The 12,331-nt window shown below is 32.5% G+C and overlaps 1 protein-coding gene and 1 non-coding gene across 2 annotated transcripts in view; both read left to right on the top strand.

Annotated features, from left to right (window-relative positions):
• The window catches only part of IQUB (IQ motif and ubiquitin domain containing), a 71,693-nt gene extending 59,758 nt beyond the window's left edge, over window positions 1-11,935 (top strand). The window contains exons 11-13 of the mRNA XM_003261262.3: window positions 2,763-3,011; window positions 6,800-6,985; window positions 11,430-11,935. Coding sequence (XP_003261310.2) covers window positions 2,763-3,011; window positions 6,800-6,985; window positions 11,430-11,612 — 618 coding nt within the window. The 3' untranslated portion in view covers window positions 11,613-11,935. The remainder of the gene's footprint in view (window positions 1-2,762; window positions 3,012-6,799; window positions 6,986-11,429) is intronic.
• LOC115838063 lies at window positions 6,276-6,382 on the top strand. The gene has a single exon (XR_004033120.1). It is a non-coding gene; the product is annotated as a U6 spliceosomal RNA (small nuclear RNA).
• Window positions 11,936-12,331: the final 396 nt, after the last annotated feature.

Below are 12,331 nucleotides of genomic sequence, written 5' to 3'. Positions count from 1 at the left end.
TGGATATTCTGAGAGAACTTCAAATGTAACATATTTGAATTACACTATCTTCTCCAACTCCAGTGTCGTTAGGCTTCTGTGGGAATTTTGCTCTCTAAAGCCAAGATAAATGCTTCATTGCCTTCTTACTGTGCAGAGCTATTTGAAACACCATTAGTAAAACTCTTGGGGTGGAGAATGTTGTCAGAGAATTATAGTTTTATTTCAATGATTATATTCAGTTAAAATTTACTTAAAAAGCTGACTAAACATCTTTAGCTTTTTTGAAAAACCAAAATCTCATATTTGGTCAAAACTTCTAGAAGAATAAAAATTGTTTAATTTTTATATTTTTTAACTTGATTTTTAAAAACCTGATTGTATTGCAAAAAGGATATTAAAATATAACAAAAGTCCAAGAGAAAAAGTTCCCATTATATTATTTCATATTCAAACCAGTGTTTCATTTGTCTGAGCCACCTTCTTTCTCTGTAGACTTATTCTGTTTATATTTGGAGTAATACAATTGATAGAGTTCCTACAATTTTAGATAATGTTGTATCATTTTATTTATTTTTAAAATTTGTCTTTGGTAAAATTTACTCTTTTTAGTAAGTTCTGACAAATGTATAGAGTCATGTAACCAGTAGCACAGTCAAAATAAGAAATGGTCCTGTCAGCCCCCAGAATTCTCTCATGCTGTCACCTTGTAGTCAGCTTTTTCCCTAAATTCCCGATCTTTGGCAAACACTGATATGTGTTTTATTTTTATAGTTTTATCTACTTCAGAAGGTCATATAAATGGAATCATACTATATGTAGTCTTTTGAGACTGACGTCTTTCACTTAGCATATTGCATTTGAGATTCACCCATGTTTTTGAGTGTGTCAATGGTTTGGTTTTATAGCTGAAAAATATTCTAATATCTGGATGTACAAGAGTTCTTTAAAAATCCATTCACAGTTGTAGGACATTTGGATTGTTTATTAGAGTTTTGGTCTTTTATGAATAAAGTCATTATAAGCACTAGATATGAGTTTTTGGGTAAATTGATTGTTTTGGGGTAAATTCCTAGAAAGTGGCATATTGAATCACATGGTAAATGCATGTTTACTTTAAAAAGAGACTACCAAACATTTTTTTCCAAACTGACTGCACCATGTTGCATTTCTGCCTGCAGTATATGATAAATATATTAATTAAGATAAAGGATTTAAAGTTTGTTCTTGAATCTAGGACACATCTATGGATTATCCTGTACTTCTTTTGAGGGGGGAATATACTCTTTAATATCTCAAACTACTGGCTGGATTTAAAAGTTACTGGCTTTAAAAAGGAATGGCTCATTTGCACATTTTTAGTTTGCATAGTGGGAGAAGAATTTGAAGGAACACCACTACCCCCACAACCACTTTTTGGGAGTAGGCCAGCATGAAGCACCCAGTGTACTCTGGAGAATTCGTAGAGTTAAATTCTGTAGCTTAAATGGAGCCCTCTGTCATCATAATCATAATAAAAATGAGTTATTTTTTTCTTGCACAATTTCAGATGGGTAGAGAATTTCTTTCCATGGCATTATAATAAATGCTGCATCTATAATGGAGAGGTGTGCTAATGCGTTTTCATGAGGTTGACTGACATATTTGCTAATTTAATGCCTAGGAGGCATGAAGATAAAATAATCATTCAAGATAAACAAAATGTGTAAATCTCAAAATAAGAAAAGGAACCAGATAAGTTGTCTTCTGGATCTTTGATCATACACCTAGATCACTCTTCTTTTCTCCTGAAGAATTGACTACCCATTAAATTTACATATTGTCTTCTCTGTCAAAATTACAAGACAAGGGACAATGAAGTTTTCAAAGAATATTACCCTTTGGGAAGATGGAGCTTTTAGGAAAAGTAAGGCAGAGTAGAAGGGAAGGTGCAGAAAGGTAACACATGTTTAGAACAAAGTAAAACATTAGAAGGGATTATAATGGTAAATATTTTAAATCCACATTGAGTAAGAGAAAAAATTTATAGAACATTGATGTCCATTTCCTTCTTTATAAAAATATTTTTTGAAAGTCTTATATATCACATGCAAACTCTGTTGCTGCTTGATCTTTACTTTCATGGAAGCCAGAGGTACCATAAATTAGGAAAGACTGGCATATATATGTCTTGATTCAGTTTGTGTTGAAATGTTCACAATTCACTCATTCATTCATGGTACTTTAGCCCATAGTGAATAATTGGATTGATTATTTTATGGTAGAATTACTTTCTGTCTATTGCTTTAGACATAGAATTTCAAACTTTGAAAATTAATCATTTGAACTAATCCAAATTTGTTTTGAAGATAAATTAAATGAGAAGAACAATTGAGTTAGTGGGTTTTTACTTATATGTGGATCTAGCTATTGCCTATAGGAATAACCAATGTAATATAGAACTGAAAAAAATCTAAATTTTCTTAACAATAAAAAGCCTCTTCCTACTATTTTTTTCAGTCAATTAATTTTATAAGTGATTTTACCACAAATATCTAAGAATTGATGAATAACAGATTTTCAGTATTTTGGCAGGATGAATAAATACTGCTTGAAATTTAGATTTTCTATAGGATAAGAAGTTCAGGGAAAAATATAATTTTAGAAATTAGCCAACTTTTTTTTTTAATCTCATTCTAAGATAAGTTAGCCCTTTTTGCTTCTATTGGTTGGGATCATATTTGGCCTGGCCTGGCTTTTATACCTTTTTTTTTTTTTTTTTTTTTTTTTTTTTTACTATTTAGGTCCCTCAAGACCCATTGAAATTTTATAAGAAGATTTACTTTTGCCACAGTTGCCAGCTTTATTTGCCTTCTACAGAATTTTCTGTATCATCCACCTCACGCCGCATATACCGGTGTCGTAACTGCATTAGCCTTGAGAATGAGGCTCAAAAACGAGAATCATTTTTGAAGTACAAATGTTTACTTCAACAGCTCTACTATACAGAAGCTGATTATGAAGATGATTCTAAAATTGCTTTCTTGATGCAGGTATGGTCGATAAGGGGTGCCAATTATAGCTGAAGCTTGTCAAGGAGGCTATCTTGCAATCTTTTGCATGTTCGTGTGTGTGTGTGTGATTGTTTAATGACTCTCTATTCCACAAGACTGTAAGCTCTGTGATGGCAGGAGTATGCTTTTTTTCCCTCCTGCTCACCATTATACCTCTATAACCTAATACAGTACCAAGTTTTTATTTAAGGCCCTCAATATTTGTTGAATGAATGAATGACTTTTACAGAAACTGATGTTACATGTACACATACTAGTGTTTATGAATAACAGTAATAATTAGTGTAAACTGAATGTGACCATAATGGTAAATAACACCAAAAGTGAAAGCTAAGGCTTATAAAAAGTAAAAAAAAAAAAAAAAAAAAATACCTTAGGGAAAGACTTTGGTACTTGTCTATTTAAAGTGTTGATATGATACCACACAACTGGAAAGTTTCTGGCCAGAGTTCTTTTGGATGAATCATTGCATTGGATCATTGACCCTATCAGTAATCTGCTTCTCATAAGAACTTCTAGCTCTGTGAGAGGGTGGAGCCTGTGAGATCAGGAATTCTGACCTGAATTCCTAACTTAACCACTACTTTGATCTCTTTGGTTATTCCATGACTTCTATTGGGTTGTTTAGGCCAGAGGATAGTCTGTGTCTCTACAAAATAAAAACAAATTCCTGACACTATTTGGACTTAGGTAAGGGAGTGAGAAAAGAGAAGGACTTACTTGTTGATATGACTACCCAACATTAGCCACTTATTAATAAAAGTATGTTACAGAGCACTATTGACCTCATTAATGATATTTGTGTTCACAGACTGTCAAATAAGGGCAAATTTTCTGTAAATTAAAGTTATTAATTAAAATGAACTAAATTGTATTTAATACCAAATAGGAAAATAGGCACTACTATGAATAGAAAACTTTATAGAGATTAAAAAAAAGATACCAAATGTGATGTGCTTTGTTAAAAAATTCTTCTAAATCAGTAGCTTTCAAACTTTTAAATCTCAATCCATAGTAAAAATGTATTTTTATGACAACCTGATATAGGCATGCAGATAATTCTCAATACTCAGTACCTGTATGGCTTTACACACTTTATTGAGTTAATCAGCACAAAAATCCTGTCAAAATAGGTATTATTTCCATTCTGCAGATGAGGAAAGGGAAGCACTGAGTGGTTAACTAACTTGTCCAAGTTTACGCTACTAAGTACCAGCACCAGGATTGAAAACTAGGCAGTCTGATTCCCAGCATCCGTACGTGTAAACACATGCTGTTCTGCCTCAGAAATAAAAGTTTCCAAAATAATGTTTATCTTTACCCCTATGGATGCACTCTGATATTTTCTAATCAATCTCAGTCTTCTTATTCTAATTTCCATTTGGAAAACTTTGGTATCACCCAAGAGGTAGCAACCCACAGTTTGAAAAACACAAATTAAAATGATTACGTATTTTGTCCAATAGAATGAATATTTTGTTAATAAATTTGATGTTTATTTCAGCTTAAATTCTTATTTGCTACCTTTATTCAGGAATTATTGACATGACAGATGTATATTTCCTTGTAGAGAATCTTAGATGTACTAGGGCTTTAATATAAGTCACCAACAAGTGCTGCCTCAATATTCCATGTTATATTAGTCAGATTTCTCCTGAGAAACAGAACCAATAGAAAATGTTATACATATATGTTGTATATATACATATAAGGAGATTTGTTACAAGGAATTTGCTCACATAATTATGGAGGCTGGTAAGTCTAAAACCTAAGCAGCTGATGGCCCAGTTCAAGTCTGATGACCAGCAGGCTGCTATAGAACCAGGAAGAGCCAATGTCTCAATGTGGCCATTAGGCAGGAACAGTCTTCCTTACTTGGGGACAAGGTGAACTTTTTGTTCTATTCAGGCCTTCAACTGATTGGATAAAACCCACTCACATTATGGAAGACAATCTGCTTTACTCAGTCTACTGACTTAAATGTTAATCTCATCCAAAACTACCCTCACATAAATACCAGAATACCTTTTGACCAAATATCTGGGTATCCTGTGGCCTCATCAAGTTGATGTAAAATCAACCATTACACATATTGAATGAAAAAATTCTAGGGAGCATTGTAACCTTTCAGATAAGGATAATCTCCATTAGATGTGATTTAATTTCAATACCGTATCTGTGTAGGGTTTTGGTCTCTTATATTACTTTTCCAGTGTCTAGGATTAGCAGACAAATATGTGTCCAGTAGCTTCCCCCCCCCTTGTAATTGGTGTAGTTTTGATTAACATTTATTTCAGTAATAGTATTTGAGGCATAATTTGAATGTTTGAACATTCTCATAAATAGTAAATCTTGTGGACAACAGCAAAGATTAGCACATATTAAATGTGAACATGATGTCATGTAAAACGAAAAGGTGAAAGTTAATATGTATAAAAAGTAAACATTCTGCAAGAGATTTGAGTGTTGTACTAGTCACCTCGTTTATCTGTAATGCATACAAATACTGCCTAATATAATAGGCAATAGTATTGCTCTGTTACTGCAAAAATTTCAAGTACAATGACTACTTGAAAGGTAGAAAGCTCTTAGAGACTGCCAACCACACTTATCATGTGCACATTTGACATTTACGTGCAAATAATCACGTTATTCTGTGTGATATAATTTCAAAATTATTAGTACAGTTGAGCAACTAAATTAAAAACAAAAATGTAAACAAGATGCATTTTGAATGTAAGTAAAATATATAAAACATTGAATTTTAAAGGTCTATAAATTTAGTTTTCATAGCAGCTATGTACAGAGTATTGTCTTTTTTAGCATTAAGTAAAAGCTAGAATGCATTCGTTGAGCTTAATATATTGAATTATCAATTTATGAAATACTGTCGTAGCCGATGATGACAGGTTCTTTTTGTTTTTTACTTTGGCAGATTGTTTAGGTTTTGTCTACTCATTTTACAGAAAATATTTCTGCTCTCACACTTTTTCACAGAAGCTTTTTTAAAAAATGTTCTTTTTACATGCTTATACTTTGTTGAGTTTGTCCCTCTCTGGCAATTCTAAATTTATAATGCAGACCCCATGATAAAAAGTCATTCCAAGAGTTTTAGCTAATAAAGTTTACATTTTTAAAAAAGTTTTAAACAGCTATTTCATTACCCCTCTTTTTTATTAAAACAACCAAGTCTTTTAATTAACACTAAGTGAATTACTTATCTTTATTAAATCTCAGCTTCCTGTGTTCGCTTCAGCAGCCCATATACTGAAATTGGAACCATACAGAGAAGATTAGCATGGCCCTTGGACAAGGATGACATGCAAACTTGTGAAGTGTTCCATATAAAAAAAAAAAATCTCAGCTTCTTCATTTGTAAAATGGCAGTAAAAGGTTTTAAAAGGTCCCTACAATGGCCCTGAAATTAAGATGGTACTTACTAATGAATTTTTAAAAATCATTCAATACCATATGTTTATTATGGTAACATTACAGTATTATTAAGATTATATTAAGGTAAAATTAGCATACTGAAATAAATTTATACTGCTTACTCTGGTTTAGAGATGGGGACGCAACTGTGAGACTGATAATGTAGTTTAGGCAAAATGAATGGAAGTTTAGTGAAAAATAAGGGGCTATGTGTCATGGAAACCTAGTGAATAATATTTCACTTAAAAATACTCTATAATTTAATTATTTGCTCAAGATAATAATCTTAAACAAATTTAAACTACATTGTTTTTAAAACTTGCTTTAACATGCAGCTACAAGACATTCAGTACCTGACAGAGAACATCTGGGCGTCCCAGTCAGTCCTCAGTGCCTGCGACAATCTCAGTGATCTTGTCATGGTCAGGTGGAATAAATCCCTGGAGTGGTCCCCCTGGAACTGTATTCTTCTTACCAAAGATGAAGCGGCTGCTCATCTCAAGCTAACAAGTATTGAAGAGGTAAGAAATTTGAATTTTATTTGGGAAGTTAATTTAATGATTGGAATTATTAGAGATAGCTGGACTGCCTTCTAATATATTCCATGCTTAAATACTTCCATCAGATTAAGAAACGGAACTTATGGATTAACAGCAAAAAAATATATGCATGGCATATATGGCACAGATTAAATAAAAGGTATATATAAGAGATTTGAACATATTACAAGTCCTAAACATCATACCGGTCTCTCCTAATAGCAAGTTTAAGCACATTCCACAGTAAATTCCACGAAGGCAGCGATTTTCTTCAGCTTATTTACGTCTATTTCTCTAATGCCTACAATACTGCCTGTCACAGAATGGAGTTTATAAGTATTTGTTGAATGAATAAATGTGCATTACCACTAGATAGGTATTATGGAACCCAGAATCTTTCCTTCTTTGATTAATTATCATGAGTCTGCTTAAAAACACCCAACTCTCAAATTTTGTTTATAATTTTGTGCTCTAAATGGCAATCATACTGATGGGGTGTAGTTCTGATGCTCCATTTTTCATTTGCTTCCAACTTGCTGGGAGTGGAGCAAGCACTGTAAACATTAAATGCCATTTACTGTAATTTTAGTAACTTACATGATGCAATCTGTAAAACATTTTGATGGGTAAATTGAGGGACTCCTGAAGAGTTCCTAGAGAGCTCCATTTACACTAGGTCCAGGATCCCAAGAGTTAATACTGATTCTCTGCGTTGTTTAATTCCATACAAGATGTCAGCTAAAGGAAAGTAAAGAAATGACAAAATGCAATAGTCGTTTAAAATAGTGTGATTCCCTGTTTGTTTTTTTCAGTGGAACAAGGGGTGATGAATATAAAGATAAGAAACTAGCTAAAGTTTTAGTTTTAAAACATTTTTTAGTTTTAAGAAGCCAGGCTAAGAAAAATTTCACTCTAGGGATTGAAAGAAAAGGTAGCAATAAGTTGAAGCTGTATTAAATGTTATATTTAGTAAACTAAGCTGCCTCATAAATATTTAATCACAGGAAGCATAGTCAATACTAGCAATATCATTTCATCTAGGACCCATGATGAGATTGAAGTTCATTCCCAAAGCTGATATTCCAGTGCTTCTTCAATTAATCCACACAACTCCCTTTGTGCATTTAATCAAATTACTGCAGTATCAAATTAAATGTTCTATTCACATGCATTTCTAATTTCAGAATGCCAGTCTTATTGAATTTCTGTAAAGGGCACCAAGATTTGCAAGCAGACAAACTGGAAAAACATTTGCCTTTTTTATGGTTTTGGGCTGATACAATCTTTTAACTATTAACTTTCAGCCCAGTTAAAGAGTAGTTTATATCTTGCAGAAAGATGGAGCATTTTCAGAATTTTCTTAATGTTCAGAGATATTTGCTTTCTTAAGAAGTTAAAAAAATACTTGAAAGTTAATATGAAACAGGTATAGGAAATGTGGAAAAACACTTTCATTAATGTGAACTTTAAGTGGAGCAGATTGATCTCTCCTTGTGTGCACATTGGCCAAAATAGGAACAATCATGGACTTAAAATTAGTAATCCTGACCCAGTTACTTAAATCTCTGTCACTGACAACTTTACATTAAAACCTGCCCTCTTTGCTTCATAAATTAAAAAGATTAGCTAAATAAGTGGAATCAGTGAAGAGAATAAAAGCAGCTCTGGCTCTGAATTCTAGCTTTACCATTCATGAGTTGGGAGAAATTGGACAAATTTGTGAATGTCTCAATGACCCAGTTTTCTCATCTATAAAAAAGAGATAATGGTATCTTATCATAGGGAAGCTTTGAGTAGACCATTATTTAAAGCTTTCTGCATAGTTTTTTTTGGCATGAATAAACTTAGGTAGTAACTATACACTTTAAAAATTTTTGATGCATTTTATTTTTAATTTTAATAAAAGCAATATATTATTGGCTTAGAATCTGAACAGAATAAAAAATGTAATGTAGAAAGTAAAAGTCTCAGAGGTTGAGGGAATAGGAAGAGATTTGTTAAGGATACAAAAATTATAGCTAGATGGGAGGAGTGAGTTCTAGTACTGTTCTGTGGCACTGTAGGTTGTCTATAGTTAATTACAATACATAGTTTCAAATAGCTAGAAGCAGCATATCAAATGTTCCCAGCACAAAGAAATAATAAATGTTTGAGATGAATATGCTAATTACTCTGATCATGATCTATGTATCATCCCATCACTATGTACCCCATAAATATGTACAATTATTATCAATTAAAAAAATTTAAAAACGATTGAATGAATAAAGGGAAGCAAATAGGCAAATCTCCCATGTAGAATTCCAAATAATTTATGTAGATACTCTCCACTCTTAAGGAGATGGAGAATAACTCTCCACCCTTTAAGTGTGGGCTGTACATAATAACTCCTTTCCAAAGACTATATTATGGATGCAAGTGGAGGAACTTTACAGTAGAGAAACCTGACAAGCACTACCTCAGCCAGGTAATCCAGATTAACAGCAGCAGTGCTGTCATGTTGATGGTATGTACTGTTGATATGATGTGAGGAGAAGGGCACTTCACCCCCTGTGGTCTTTCTCTCCAAAACCCATCCCTTCAGTCTAATAATGAAGAAAACATAGGACAAACCCAGATTGAGAAACATTCAGGAAAATGTGGGTGTGGGGTATATGGGACCTTTCCATAATATTCTTAGAACTATTTGTACACCCAAAGAATTTGTGGACATAGTTTAAAACCATCACATGGCTATTTCAAGAGAATGGACCTTATTTCAATGGGAAAAAAGGTCTTTTGATGTCCACCCATCCCTATCTCCACGTTGCAATGATAACTACTATTTCTTATGTATATAATAATCTGTTGAAATCCTTCTGGAAGTTTTCTATGTGTATGTAAGTATATACACTTTTACTGTAGCAGGAATTTCATATTAAATGACTCTGAGACTTAGTTTCTTTGCTTTACTTAACAATATAAATAATATAATATGGAAATATATTCATTTATTTAAGAGTTACTTATTAGTGCCTTGGACACATATACCATAATTTATCTCATCTTTAATAATTTATAGTTCTGTAAAGGCACTTTGAAAACCTATAAAGTTTTGTACATGTGTAAGTTAATATAGCATAATAAAGTGTGTTAGTTTTTCTTGAATGAAATATGGGCTAAGAAGTGGTAGAAACAAAGTTAGATTAACTCAAAAGATGAATATTTTAACCTAGTAAATTTTTCTGTTAAGAGGAAATTTTAATAAGCCCAGGATACTCCTATATAATGCTTTCTGCTCCTTTGGTCCTTTCACCAGGGACTTTCTTTTATCTTTGATTTGACCCTCTGAAGAGACCTTTATTGAGGGAATGTCTTATTCTCAGAAAATAAATTTTAGGAAGAAGTATAGGTAGTATTTGTGATTTGATTGAAAAGAGGGCCAATTAAGATTAATAGGTAATAGATTACATTTATTAATTTAACCAGAATTTACTTTTGGATGTGCCAAATACTGTACTAAGTAATTACAGAGAAACAAGAAAATTTAATGAATTTAACTTTTTGTTGTCTCAGCTGCATTTGGGTTCAGCTACAAGAACAGAAAAAGCAATTTATAATGATTTAATCAAATGTGGGTTTAGTTTGCTTATATAACAAGAAAGTTCAAAGGTTGGCAGTTTGGGGCTAGTATGGTGACTCCACCTTGTTCTCAGAAATTCAGGCCATCTCACTTTTTCCTCAGCCATATTTAATCTTCAGCTTTCTCGCTCATGTTTAGTGGGCTCTTAGTGATAGGATAGCTAGCTCATCTTCTTCGTTACATATACCTCTCAGTAATGGCAAAAGGCTAGAGGTGCTTGATAGGTGACTCTTCCCATTCTTTAAAGTCCCTTTCAAAGGCTTTATTCAATTATATATATATAATTATATAAGGTTATATATATTGTGTATAATTAAATAATCTTGGAAGACATTTGGTTGTCATGTCTCCTTAGATTCTTCTTGCTGGTGACAGTTTCTCAGACTTTCCTTGTTTTGTTTTTTTTTATTTTTGTTTTTTCTCACCTCAATATCTATAACATTAATAATATAATTATATATATATTCTAACTAGATACCCCCAGTTAGAATAAAGGCTTAAGAAAGCTAGACATATCACACCCTATACAAAATCAGGCCTCTGGCTCAAATGGAAGAGAGAATGAATATTGAGTTGGTAACTAGCAGTGGTTTAAACTTAGAGAAGTCAGAGGGAGAGTTGGGGAAAACTTCCAGGTTTAAGTATCATAGGAGCTGAGTCGTGAATGATGATAGACAATGTGAGAAAAATAAAGGTAGTCTGGGATGAAAGAATTGAAAAGCAAAGGCACGGAGGCATGACAGTATTCTTACCTGGCAAAATATATCTGTGATATTTACTAGAATTCGATTTTTTTCTTTGCAGGGATATGAACGCTCATTTATTCACAAGATCAAACACAAACATATCCTGGCTAAGAACTATTTTTCTCAGATTCCAGTGCTGGCTTCATTTATACTCGATGATGGTGAAATTGATGAGATCAGATGGAAATATCACTCAGACACAACACCTAAGATTATAGAATCCCAGAGGCCTGCTCCTTAGATGATCCAGGAGTATTTGTTTGATGATCGGCATTTTGTTAACTGCTAATAGGGTAATACAGAGGTCACAGAGTATGGAAATGGAATTTAATCTGTTTATTGATTTTGTTTTTGGTTTTTCATAGTATTTTGAGTTATATAAAGACAAAACATTTCTATATAAGTATTCTGTTGTTAGGAAGTTAGTGCTAAATTGAAATGCAAATTAATATTTTGGAGTAAAGGAAACATTTTAAAATGTGTTTTCACACTAAATTTTTAAAAAATTTTCAAGTATATTAGAGTTAAAATCTAACAACCAAATAAAAACTAGACAACTTTCAATTTATTTATTTTAGATAAAATGTAGTTATAGGAAGCTAATCAGTATGTGGAGGGGAGGAAACATTATAAAGTGCTCTTTCTTGAAAACTTCTATAAGTAGGATAAAAAAATTTATATTTTAGTATAGGCATTTGAATCTTTGCAGTTTATTGTCTGCTTTCACCTTCTATCCTTCTCATAATCCCAATAAAACAATTGAAACTATTTATAAATAAACAAAAAACTTTCATTCTGGGTAAACAATGGAGCTATTAGCATATGCAAGAAAAACTCCCTATGGGCAATGGTGAAACTGTAAGAAGAATAAACTTGGTTAAATAAACCATAACAACCCCCTTCTCCAATAAACCAAAGGAGTGACCTTGACCACATATACGTTAGGGACCTACAGTGATG

The sequence above is a fragment of the Nomascus leucogenys genome, chromosome 13 (assembly GCF_006542625.1).
Source record: "Nomascus leucogenys isolate Asia chromosome 13, Asia_NLE_v1, whole genome shotgun sequence".
NCBI lineage: Eukaryota > Metazoa > Chordata > Mammalia > Primates > Hylobatidae > Nomascus > Nomascus leucogenys.
This window is presented reverse-complemented; position numbering and strand designations above follow the sequence as displayed.